General features: G+C 50.6%; 3 protein-coding genes across 5 annotated transcripts; all 3 read left to right on the top strand.

The window, feature by feature from the left end:
• Window positions 1–351: 351 nt before the first annotated feature.
• Window positions 352–1,736, top strand: AAFC00_005810 (uncharacterized protein; the record flags this gene model as incomplete). The annotated part of the gene is made up of 3 exons (XM_069345655.1): window positions 352–524; window positions 592–1,505; window positions 1,564–1,736. 3 exons carry the CDS (start codon window positions 352–354, stop codon window positions 1,734–1,736), a joined length of 1,260 nt encoding a protein of 419 aa, XP_069197853.1.
• A 4,756-nt stretch (window positions 1,737–6,492) lies between these two features.
• Window positions 6,493–7,871, top strand: AAFC00_005809 (uncharacterized protein; the record flags this gene model as incomplete). Of its 2 annotated transcripts, none has more annotated exons than XM_069345652.1 (3): window positions 6,493–6,995; window positions 7,066–7,694; window positions 7,762–7,871. In XM_069345652.1, 3 exons carry the CDS (start codon window positions 6,493–6,495, stop codon window positions 7,869–7,871), a joined length of 1,242 nt encoding a protein of 413 aa, XP_069197851.1. The 2 variants fall into 2 exon arrangements, with proteins under 2 accessions (XP_069197851.1, XP_069197852.1); XM_069345653.1 differs by having other exon boundaries at window positions 7,759–7,871.
• A 1,770-nt stretch (window positions 7,872–9,641) lies between these two features.
• AAFC00_005808 (uncharacterized protein) lies at window positions 9,642–11,887 on the top strand (the record flags this gene model as incomplete). 2 transcript variants are annotated; one of them, XM_069345651.1, is made up of 2 exons in its annotated part: window positions 9,642–10,507; window positions 10,564–11,887. In XM_069345651.1, the coding sequence occupies 2 exons, from the start codon at window positions 9,642–9,644 to the stop codon at window positions 11,885–11,887; spliced, it is 2,190 nt and encodes a 729-aa protein (XP_069197850.1). The 2 variants fall into 2 exon arrangements, with proteins under 2 accessions (XP_069197850.1, XP_069197849.1); XM_069345650.1 differs by having other exon boundaries at window positions 9,681–10,507.
• Between the last annotated feature and the right edge of the window lie 642 nt (window positions 11,888–12,529).

Below are 12,529 nucleotides of genomic sequence, written 5' to 3'. Positions count from 1 at the left end.
GCCGAAATGGCCCAAACCACGAGCATATCTGCCAACGCTGAACATATGAGGCTTTGTTCAACTGTCACAAAGACGGATTCGCATGTTGTGATTCATTATGATTGAGTGGTCATGATACCCTATTAAGCATTACGCAAGGTAAGATGATTTGAGATAGGGAAGATAGGTAAGAAGATAAGGCGCAAGTGTGATGCCAAGATACCAGGTAGATAGGAACAATGAACCAAACGCTGACGTCGATGGTTTGCCGCTTCGGTCAGGCGCCGATAACAAAACAGTACAGTCATAGCACATGGTGTAAAATAATAATCAATTCGGGCAGTATTCCCTTTTCTCCCCATCCTATCACAAATGGCGACTCTACGACCAGCGGCCAGATTGCGGTCTTGCATACGGCCAGCACTACGGCCTCAGAGCATCAGATCGCAGCAAGGCTTGCTACGGCCATGGCAATTCTGCCAGTCGCGCGGTCTGATTGACGATGTTAGTCCACCTCAGGCACCGGATTTCGCCTTTGCCTTTGAGTAAGTACCCAATTCTCCTATACATGGCTGTTGCAGGATGAGTCAGATGTTTACTCTCTATCCACAGCATCGACGGCGTCCTGGTGCGCTCAGCGGATCCTCTCCCTCGCGCAGCCAAAGCGCTCCGCCTGCTCCGGGACAACAACATCCCCTTCGTTCTGCTCACCAATGGAGGCGGCAAGACCGAGGCTCAGCGCGTCGAAGATCTGAGTTCCGAGCTCAACTTCCAACTCTACACGGACAACTTCATCCAGTCGCACACACCCTTCGCCGGTCTCACAGACCTCTACGACAAGACCGTGCTCGTATGCGGCGGGGATCGGGATAATTGCCAGATTGTCGCTCAGGAATATGGATTCAAGAACGTAGTCACTCCCGGAGACATTGTGACGCAACACCCCGAGATCTGGCCTTTCACCAAAGTCTTTGCAGACTACTACCGCAGTTTCGCCAAGCCGCTCCCTATGCCCATCGTTCCCGGCAAGCCCGAAAAGAGTCTTAAGATCGACGCTGTCTTTGTTTACAACGACTCGAGAGACTGGGGTCTGGACATCACTGTCATCACGGACCTGTTGCTGTCGCGCGAGGGCATCATGGGTACACTGAGCGAGAAGAACGGAGACGACAGCCTGCCAAACAGAGGCTACCAGCAGGACGGCCAGCCACCACTCTACTTTTCGAATCCCGATCTCTGGTGGGCGGCAAAGTACCATCTTTCGCGCCTGGGACAAGGAGGCTTCCGCGAGGCTCTGCAAGGCGTGTGGCGCGCCATCACGGGAGGCCACGGCAAGCAGCCCGCCGAGCTCATAAAGACGGTCATTGGCAAACCCCACCAGCCGACCTACGAATTCGCAGAGAAAAGACTACTGGCATATAGAGAGAAGCTGTTCGAGGAGAATCTCATGATCACGGGACACCCGGACGAGAGCAAGGAGACGCTGAGACCACTGAGGAAAGTGTACATGGTCGGCGACAACCCTGGTACGTTCTTCGAAAGATCTCATCACATCATGCGCAGAGAACTAATCATGAGAAACAGAAAGTGACATTCTCGGCGGCAACTCGTACAAGTCCCCTTACGGCAGCAAATGGCAGAGCATCCTGCTCAAGACGGGCGTCTACCAGGGCGGAGAGCCGGCTCACAAGCCTTCGGTCATTGTCGAGGACGTCTACGATGCCGTGCAATGGGCCATCAAAGACGCCAAGAAATAAAGAGCATGCCTAGACATAGAACAATGGAGAGGAGGAGAGACAAGGGCTTATGAGGTTTGCACCGCGTGGCATAAGGCACTATTGTTCACTTTCTCAACTCGTGTTGTTTTTCCTTCTCTGAGCGAGTACTTAGATATACCCCCTCCACTTCTTCTTTCCCACTCCTCTTCTCTTCTCATAATGGAACCCCATACTTGGAGGATTATCAGTTACTTCTTATACCGTCAAATAAATATGGTCATTAGTATGATAGCGCACTGCCTGATGTCGTGACTTTTGTCTCTGATCTTCGAGCATGTAAGAAGTCGAGTGCAAGAGACGGCAGTGGGACTGCAGAGCTGTGAGCGCAGAGCGATGCTTCGGTGGAATAGTTGTGGAATTCTACAAGTGAAATGACTATTCTTGTCGAATAAGAAAGACGCAGATAAATGTTGTATAATTAGCAAACACTCGGGTAAAACAATAAAGATTAATTAATTAAGCGCAAGCCATAACCGCCGCCTGCGGGGAAGAAATCCGTTAAGAATCCTCGAATCTCAACTTCTTGTAATTACCACTCTTACTCCAGTAATACAAAACAACAATGATTCATGCTCGAGAAAGCTCGTTGCACTGCAACCACCCTGCAGTCTTCTAACGAGTATCAGTCGAAGTCCCTGCATCCCGACCTCCGTTCCCTTCATAAATAGGACGCACGTGGAAAGTGAACCATTCGTTTTTCATGTCACGCTAATGGCTAGAGTCATGGTCGGCAATGTCTGTCCTCACATTTGCTTCAAGGCCGCCTCCGCGTTCTGGTGAGACAACTTACTACCACTTTTCCTGAGCGACCATCTCTCGCTGTAAATCTCTCGAACATCATCCGAAGAAGCGGTTTACTAGCTCAAAAATGCCAAGCGTCATACTTCACCAGGTCTATCGCAATGGTCAGCATCAGACTCATCGCCCGAACCTTGATAGTTGCAATACACTTTCACCTACCCAGCTATAAGTTCATGAGGTGATGGCTTCACCTCTATTTGCAAAATCATGCTTTCTCTTCATGGTCCTCTCCATCGTTCTGAAGTCCCACCAGAGTCTGGAGTATCAATTCCCCCACGTTGTCGATGAACCCTGCTCTTCGCGAGAGTTGCCATGACACTGGACCTATCCAACATATTGGATCTACCACAGACGCGAGCTACCAGGTCTCTTGCAAACCGCATCACAACACTTACTGACCCAGATACACCTTATGAGCTTATAGGTGGAGCGCACATTTCTTGCTCTTCTAGTGAGACTTCTTTCGTGACCGTGCCCTCTGAAGTGTCTCGTAGCAACAACAGCTTACTGAATCTGCCTGGTTCACCTCTGACAATTCCCGTCGACACCTGCGCCGAAAGTTCATGTCCGGCTCCATCTGTACGCCCGAAAGAGACTTGTTCTCCACAAGACCATCAACTCGTCCTAACTAGTGTGACCCCAATCAACAATGCTGCCACCGAATCCAACCGCGCCATATTGGACGAGGCCCGACTCGCAGCCCTACAGTTAGGCAAAGTGAACAGTCTACGTGGCAGTCTGCTCGTTGAATCAGAATATCTTGTTGAGCACCGTCTTTTCAGCATCTTTGCCTACGCTGCCGTCATGAAGGGACGGGGCCAGTTGACCGAGGACTGGATTCATGGTCCTATCTGCGTGCACTGCTTCAAATCTCTGGCATGGATAGCTGGCTCACCATTGCTCAGCCCATTCTTTGAAATCAATGAATGTTACCCGCATTCGAGAGAGTTTGCTTGTTACTGTGTCAGAGGCATGTTCGATGGCTACAAGGAACGCTGTCAAAGATATGGCTCGCCACCGCCTCGATTGGCCAGAGATATTCAACGCATCACTCGGGCGTACACAGCAGGCCAAGAAGCCACAAGACAAGTCCGACATGGACCCAGTCACAATTGCCCATCTACTGCACCAGAACATCGCAAGATTTCCCCGGGTCGACCGAAGCTGACCCTCGACACCAGTTTCGCAACCTCGCCAAATCTACTTCCAATCAGCCACTCGATTCATGACTATAAAGACCACCAGCGCTATAAGCAGAGGGACGTCGAGAACGAGAGGAGATATTTCCTTTCCCACCTCAACATCTCGGCTGCGGCTCTCGAGAGCCAATGCAGAAAAACTAGAAATCCCACTCGCTAAACTACCTCCTGCCAACCCTCATACAGTCCTGCTAGCAATGCGTGATTGTAGCCGGTCGATCGGTGGTCTAGCAAGTGCTCATCACCGCTCTTTCGCGTCCCGAAAGCAAGATGAAGATGAGGACAGATCTTTGAGACAACATCTTGACGCCTTCTTCTCTTCATGGAGCCACAGAAGCTTACGTGAATCAACGTTGGGAATGCGCAGCAGCGTCGACAACATGAAAGCGAAATTCTTGTGAACAAAACGAAGACGGTCTGCTTCCCAGTGTACCTTGGGGCGTAGAGGCAGCGTCTTGAATTCCGTCAACGGTGCGCTCCTCAACCTGCGCATGGACTTTGACATCACAGAACCAGTACGAAAGCCCAACACCAGCCAGCTGACCATCCCTCACTATGGTGAGGCAGGCCCGCACAATTGGCAGAGCAAACAAGCGCAGCATAGGTCACGCGTGTCTCACAAGTACTATCTAGGAGGAGTGAAACACATCGAGCTTGAGCTGCGTCGAGAGCATGGAGATGATATCGTCGACCAAGTTCTGCACGATGCTGCATATCTGGATGCTCAAGTGGACTATAACAAACCTGGTTCTGTGCTTTTACGCATGGTTCACGAAGCCGTCGAACAACAAGACGAGACTTACAGGATACAGCAAAGCAATCTCGACTCTAACATTCTCATGGTCAAAATGCGCGAGAGACGTGACAGGTCGCCGGGCCGGCCGCAGACTGCTTTAGCCATAAAGGACAGACAAGGGCCCCGGAAAAAGTTCTCCACCACCATCGGCTTGTTCAAAAGGTTCTCGAAGATCCAAGACCCGAAAGCTATGCAGACCAAAAGTTCTCGAACCCTCGAGTGCGTCTATAAAACTTCGACGGCACCACCTCAGCAAGCAACCGGTCTTCGACGGTTCGCCACCACCACAAAAATGCGGAGGGATAAGCGCAGAGACACACTTATGAATGGCGCAGACGAGGGTGAGGTCCCGGCCGCCACCATCATCGCCAGCAGTGATGATGGCAGTGGTAATGGTAGTCGTCATGCAAGCCAGGGTCCAACGATAGGATCACGTTCCCCCTCTATGGCATCATTGCCCCTTGACCGTCCTCGTACCCCTCCTCATGGGATGCGGAAGCCAGAGATGCGCCTGGTAGTATTGATCTTGCCTTGGTCAAGTCTGAGACATGACGCTGAGGCATGGAAGTGGGTATAGATTGGCTGGACTGTCAGCTTCACCGAGCGCCATCCTGTTGGTGCTCTTTGTCTTTTTTTGACTTTCTCTACATTCGCAGAATATTCTGTCGTTACCTGAACATATAGACAACCTACTCATAAACTTTATATCATAGTTCCCATACCTGGCTATCAAGTGCCTAGATACCACGAATGTAAAAGTCATTGTACCTTATCCTTGAAGTCAAGGAACAGACTTGACCTACGAGCCGTTGTGCTATGTACAGTACTGTACCTTTGGTGAGCGTCATACTGGAAGTGACAGTAAAGGTAAGGAAGAAGCACAGATCCCCCGCACCTTCCTCCGCCTCCGATTTGCTATGTTCTTTGTCGCTATGGTGTAGGAGATATCTGGATGATTATCACATGTCAGTGCAAACAGGACAAACAGCGGCGCTCGTGTTCACTACACCCGAGACAACCTTTCAGCCCTGCGGTGGAAGCTGGAGAGAGGTTGGGTGGAATCCGGTCATTGGCTTCGTCCATTCCTTTAATTACACACAACAACCATCGACTCCAAACATCTCACTCATTGCCACTTGTCACTTTCGTCAGTCTTGGTGCAAGACTCGGTTGACCCAAGTCCTTCTCGGTATCATAGTTGAGTACACCTAAGCGACAGTCCGACTGATATAGCTCGGTCGAGCCAACAACGCGCTCTCTAGACCAAGGAGCCTTGGCGACATCTGACCCAACACAACATCAAAACAAAGGACATCGAAAGAGAAAGGGCGGTAAAGGTGCAAGAGTCGAAGCTGACTTTCTTGACCTTGGACTCAAGGCGGCGACTTGCTTCCCATATTCCTTCTTCATCCCCGACTCTATTCACACTACTGCTGCTTCTCCTGTCTCTCTCTCTTCCTTGCCTGTCGCGCGCGGAAATCGCTACTTTCATTGTAAACACCCCAGCTCTTCTTCTCTACATCATCTCTCTGTTGTCATTAAGCGGAGGAAACTGTATTGCTCTGAGCAGCGAGCTTGATTGCAAACCCGCCCATTGAGAAACGTCGCAAGGGATACTCATGTACGTATGGTCGTGGCATCGCATCATCTATCTGTCATCTTTTCTTTCGTACTCCCTTGGTTTCTTGTCGTCGGAAGATCGAGCCATTTGATCAAATGCTGTCAGTAGTCGTCAATGCTGGCAATGCCGCAAACCCATCAGCCTCGGTCGCCCGAGAGACATCAACCTCGAAAATAAACCATATTGTTCTCCCACAACTTTCGCTGATGTTTCCTGTCGACAGAAATCTCGTTGTACTCTCTTGACTCTGCTAGCCTCTGTGTTGAACTGAACCTAGCTTCTTCGCAAATCTGTTGACTCGTAACATCCGTTGTTAAGATGGCTGACGACGACAACTTCGACATCGACATCTATGGGGACGAGACCCAAGACTTTCAAGCTGAACCTCAACCTACCGAGCCCCAATCCACCAATGACACATCAATCAAAAACGAGCCGGAGACAGAGCCACCGGTAGACTCAAACACGAATCTCCAAGGTGATCCCGAACAAATCAAACAAGACCAAGAATCACATCAGCAGCAACAAATGGACCATGATCAAAATCAAGCGCAACAAATCTCAAGTACGAGCGGAGGCTCCGGTGGCGAAGTGAATGCGCCGAAACAAGCCCCTACGCAACAAGGCGTCAAGAGAAAGGGAGAAGGCGAACACGATGATAGAGACGTCGATCCGGGCGCCACGAGTGCGCTCAAGCTAGGCGAATTGCAATGGTGGACTACCGAAGACGATGTTCGAGGATGGGCAAATCAATGCGGAGTCGAAGATGAGCTGAAAGATCTAACGTTCAACGAACACAAGGTCAATGGCAAGAGCAAAGGGTACGTTTGCTGTGACCTGCAAGCCACATGCTTCATACGGTCAAGAAGTCCTGCTAACGCATCTGTGTAGCGAGGCGTTTGTCGAGATGAAATCTGCCCAGGCTGCGACAGCGTTGAAGCGCCACATCAGCACGTTCGGAGCAGACCAGGCTTATGCCAAAAAGTACACCATCATTTACGCACGTCCGGAATACAACCCATTCAAGACGAGTCCCAAGGATGCGCCTCGGAACAACAAGACCGGCCAGGTCGGTGCCTACAACAACAGTGGTCCAGCAGGTGGATACAACAACAATAACATGGGAGGAGGAGGATACCGAGGAGGTCGAGGTGGATTCAACCGAGGGGGCATGAACAACATGAATAGCATGGGCGGCGGAATGGCTAGAGGCGGCGGCAACTTTGGCAATCCTATGATGAACGGCGGCTTCAACCCTGCAATGGCAGGAGGCTACAACGCTGCCATGGGAGGAGGATTCAATAACCGCGGCAACATGATGGGCGGTATGCGCGGCGGTGCTGGATTTCAAGGCCGAGGCGGTGGCAGAGGGGGGTTCAACAATCCAATGGCTGCAATGGGAGGCATGCCCAACATGAACATGGGCGTTATGCCGAACATGATGGGTGGGATGGGAGCAATGAACGGCATGGGCGGTATGCCCAACATGATGGGCGCAATGGGTGGTATGGGTGGCGTCGGTAAGACTAATTTTCCTTTCTTCTCCACTGATATCTGACCATATACTGATCATTGTCTCTCCAGCAGGCGGATACGCCAATCCAAACTTTTTCAACCAGGGCGCCGGAGCAGGCTCCGCATCACCAGGCATGTCACCAGCGAACCCGCACGGCGCAAAGCGACCTCGACCAGAGTAGACAGAGCCTGCTCTAGTCGAGCTCTATGCCTCGTAGGAAGGGTGCAGAAAATGCATGCGCTCTTATATGAGACGTTAAGGAAACGATGATCATATTAGTTGTTCGACTGGTTCAGAATAGCTTAACATCGTCCGCATCAGCAGAGTGCAGGGAAAAGCAAAGCAAAGAAAGAATAAATGTCTGTTTAAGCTTTACAGTTGTACTTGAGCCTCAATAGAGATATCATATTATACTATTTCAAACAGGATGAATTACACCTCTGTTTTCATGTCTTGCTTACAGGTATCGTAGGTATGCTGCACCCTCAACCTATTGTACACTGCAATACTACATCACATCAAGGCAAGGTAGCGAAGGTAAGCTAGGTAGATCTGGATGTCAGATGTCAGGCAAGGTATATGCTAGGAGGATGCAGGCAAGCAATAGGAATCTTTCGCTGCCTCAACAACTAGTGTCACTGGCCTTTACCCTTATCATTATCATCACAATCCAGGGTAAACTAAAAAGCGGAGGTACGAAGCACAGTGACGAGTCGGGTACCCACCTGCCTGTACCTTACCTTAACTTAATGCACGTCGCAACCGTGTTTCAGCCCTTCCCGACAATATAACTCAGTAGAAGAGAGAGAGGACAAAAATGGCGAGGTATGAGCCTCCTCAGAGCGGTAGCCGATGGATTTAGTTGATTGCTTGTATAGCTTTAGTGATTACTACTTACTATTAGCTCCATTACAACAGCGCACATGACACTCAAAACTATTGAACAATATCATGACTCGTCTTTCGTGTAGCAGTATCGACAATACCGTAGATCAACAGATAAGAGGCTTAGTGGAACTTCGGTAGCGCAGCCGAAGCTAAGCCAAGGTGGGTCTAAGCTACGAAGAGTGGTTGCTCAAGCAGGCGATATATTGGGTGCCCATCGTCTTATTGCATGTCCCTGTTGTGTTTCAGGTCTCACGTCGAGATTACGAGAGGAGGCTGGCTTACAGGGCCTTTTAAGTTGTAATCAAGCAAATCAGTGGATGAGGGCGAGATGCAGGGAGATGGTGGGCCACAGCTTCGGTGCTACCTTGCTGCAAATAAACAAAAGGTTAACGTACCTTGCCTTGCCTTGTGCTGGCTGCTTTGTGATTTTTGTTGTCTGTTTTGATCTTCATTGTATCTTTGCGTCTTTACTACTTCTTTGCTGTTGCTCTTCAGCTTCTTTCTTGACGTTAGCTAAGTCAAGGCACTTGTCGTATTCTGGACGATACAATAGACCGTTTCATGACGTGGAAGCTAGAAGAAGGGTCCTTATCGCATACCTCACTTACAGTACCTACTTTGCTAAAGTACCCAGAAAGAAAGCACCCGTTTTCTCTATACCAATAAGCCGACTGTTTTCCAACGTCGACACCAGGACCCGTTTTCAAACGACGCAAGAGACAGGCGGAAGGTTTCGGCAGCTGCTTCTCACTGGGGTTCCCACCGGTCGCTTTAACTGCCTGTACTCTTGTATATCTGAAGCACGTCCAGTCAAGTCAGTGACTACAGCCCATCATTGGCGGTTTCAGTGGTGCGAAAATAATAAAAGCGATTGCGCGAGCGAGACATATACGTAGGGGGTGAGTCTCGTGTTTTCTCTTCTCTGTGACCTTGGACTCTTGCCCTTGTGTTATATTCGGTCGCTGCCCTTTCCAATTGCGCTGAGCAATAACTGGATGTGAAAGTGAACCGCGACTGGGATCTGACTTGTATCGCTTGCTACCTTACCCTTCAGGCGACCGAAATGGCAACCACGACCACAAGCACACGCCGCGCAAGCAAGATGGAAGTCCCGTCTCCGTCGTCATCACCATCACCTCCACCCAAGCTTCGCACTTTCCCCTCTGCTTCACCTTTCAATGTGTCTTCGATGCCATCGTCCAAAACAGCAACACCGACTAGAATGCCGTCTCCAGAGAACCTCAAAAAAGTTGACACTGTCATGTCCCTAGCTCCTTCTTTCAACACTGCTGCTCCTTCTGCATCGGAAGCAAAACCTGAGCCTAAACGTCGCGGTAGTCTCTCAGCTCTTGTTTCTCGCGCCACCTCTCACGAGATCCACACAACCACTCGTTCGACCTCGGTGGCTTCAGGCCAACGCTCAAGAACAATGCTGAGGAAACACCACAAGTCTCGTGACCAACCGCAGCAGAAGCCATCGGTCTCGCAGGTCCCTCAACAAGCGCCTCAGATCCCTTCGCCAATGCCAATGCCCTCGCTTGATGGGTTCGGTGGTGTTCCTGTCACCGCCAATGCTGGTGTTCACGATGTTCACAATCGACCTGATTCGGTCGCCATCTTCTCTGGCGAATTCCACGAAGCAGCTCCTCCACCCCGAAAGGCTCCCGTTAACAACTTTTCGAGACCGGGTCGTGCCACTGCCTCCCCACCGAGCGACAGTCCTGGTACGAGCGCCACTTACTTGACATCGAGCCCGTCAGTCAGAACTGCTACGACTGTCGATGATGCCGAGCAGATCGGTTCCTATGACCGCACGAAGAGCATCACTAATCGTGGCCGTGAGAGCTATGCTTCAGCTGCTCTCAGCGCCGGTGGCAATGTAAATTCTCCGAGGAGGGTGAGAAGAAGGAAGGATCCCACACCCTTCAAGTGCGTCATCCCTCAGTCTTTTGTCTTTGTTCTGGACTTACTAACATATGTTGCAGCATCCTGGTTGCTGGAGCGAGCAAGTCAGGCAAAACCTCATTCATCGAGTTCGTCAAAACATCCATGGCGCTTCCAGAGAAGAAACGACCAAAAGGCCAGGCGGCAGCGCGCCACCCTGTCTCTTCTGGATCCGCTTTCACTCCATCATACGTTGAGACCGAGATCGATGGAGAGAGAGTCGGACTTACTCTCTGGGACTCGAAGGGGTTGCAGAAGAACATTGCTGATTTACAGCTTCGAGAGATAACGACATTCATCGAGGCCCGTTTCGAGGAGACCTTCGCCGAGGAACAGAAGGTCGTCCGTTCACCAGGTGCCAAAGATACTCATATTCACTGTGTACTCCTGATACTAGACCCCACCCGTCTTGATGCCAACGTCATTCGATCAGCAAGCTCAGGAGAAGAGCATGCGCCAAACACATTGGCGAACACAATGGACGAGGAACTGGACCTACAAGTGATGCGTGCACTGTTTGGAAAGACGACCGTGATACCTATCATCAGTAAAGCAGATACTCTTACTGCCGCGCATATGAAGTCTCTCAAGCACGGAGTCTGGGCTAGCATCCAGGCTGCCAAACTCGACCCTCTCGAAGCTATGGGCTTAGAAGATGAGGAGGAAGAGGAGGAAGATGCAGAAGATCATTCGAGCGAGGACGCTTCTGGGTCCGATAAAGAAGCCCAGTCACCAGCCACGACCAAATTCACCGAATACACGAGCGAAGGTAGTTATGACGACAGCTCCATAGTTGACAGTCTGGGCAGCCGTCGCGCATCTTCGACCACTAACATCAAGTCATCACTTGATCTGGACAAAGACTCCAAGTCTGGCGGTAGGGCACCCAGGCGTGTACTCTCTCCCATACCACCTACACCCACCGCAGGATCATTCGGTTCTGACAATGAGCCTTACCTTCCTTTCTCCGTTCTCAGTCCGGATCCGTACACGCTCCCGCAAAGCCTCACGCGCATCTTTCCCTGGGGAGAAGCAGACCCGCTGAATCCACTTCATTGCGACTTCCAACGGCTCAAGGAGAGCGTGTTTGGCGATTGGAGAGGTGAGCTGAGAGCGGCCAGTCGTGAGAAGTGGTATGAAGGATGGCGCACAAGTCGGCTGAAGAGGATTCCAGGGGGAGGCATCGGGTCTATGAGAGTCAGACAGATTGGAGGGGTAACGCCGGTCCGCTCGGTACCAAGAGAGGGAAGAACCAGTCCGACTAGCGCCCGCAAGTCCAGTGTCGGACAAGAAAAGTCCCGTATTGTATCCGGCCACGACAAAGCGGAGCAGCTACTGGGTGCTCCGAGGGGCTTGGCCATGTGATGAGACTAGGATTCGTCTTTTTTTTTCTTTTCTTAAAGGAGACATACTTGCTGGGCATCACCCATCAGTATGTACTTGCATATCGGATGGGCGGAGGAGGAATGTGACTGATGAGAGACGAGATCGAAAGCACGGCGTAATGGTTGGAACCATGGGGGATTTGCGAAGCACTGCATATTCAAGAAGCTTCTTTTAGCAGGCAGCCTGACGCTCCTTATGATTACATGTAAAAGAGATATCCAAACAGCGACAGGGCCGGCAGTATGAGGAAAGTGGGATGAGAAGCAAGATAGCGTACATGGTAGACCAAGTAGTGTGCCACCTCAATTATCTTCACTCGGTTTCTTCGCAGTCATGGTCTCGATTGAGACCTGTAGCAAGTTGGTGTCCAGGTCTTGTTACTGAATACATCTGTTCTCCACTGTTGCCATGGCTAAATGTCTTTATCTGGTATTCTGAACTCTGGCGCTTCGCACGCAGATCTATCAGCGCGCACAGGCCAATTTCGACAAGTTCGGCCTGATAAGAGCACCTTATTTGACCATCCGACCCTATCGATATATATGATATGTAGCGGCATTGTTCGGCATACGATCATTGATTATCTCTAGACTATATAGAATACAGCTTTCCTGCAGATCT

This window comes from Neodothiora populina (assembly GCF_041146345.1).
Source record: "Neodothiora populina strain CPC 39397 chromosome Unknown canker_contig_6, whole genome shotgun sequence".
Classification (NCBI taxonomy): Eukaryota; Fungi; Ascomycota; class Dothideomycetes; order Dothideales; family Dothioraceae; genus Neodothiora; species Neodothiora populina.
The sequence above is the reverse complement of the archived record's forward strand: the minus strand, read 5'-3'. Positions and strand labels throughout refer to the sequence as shown.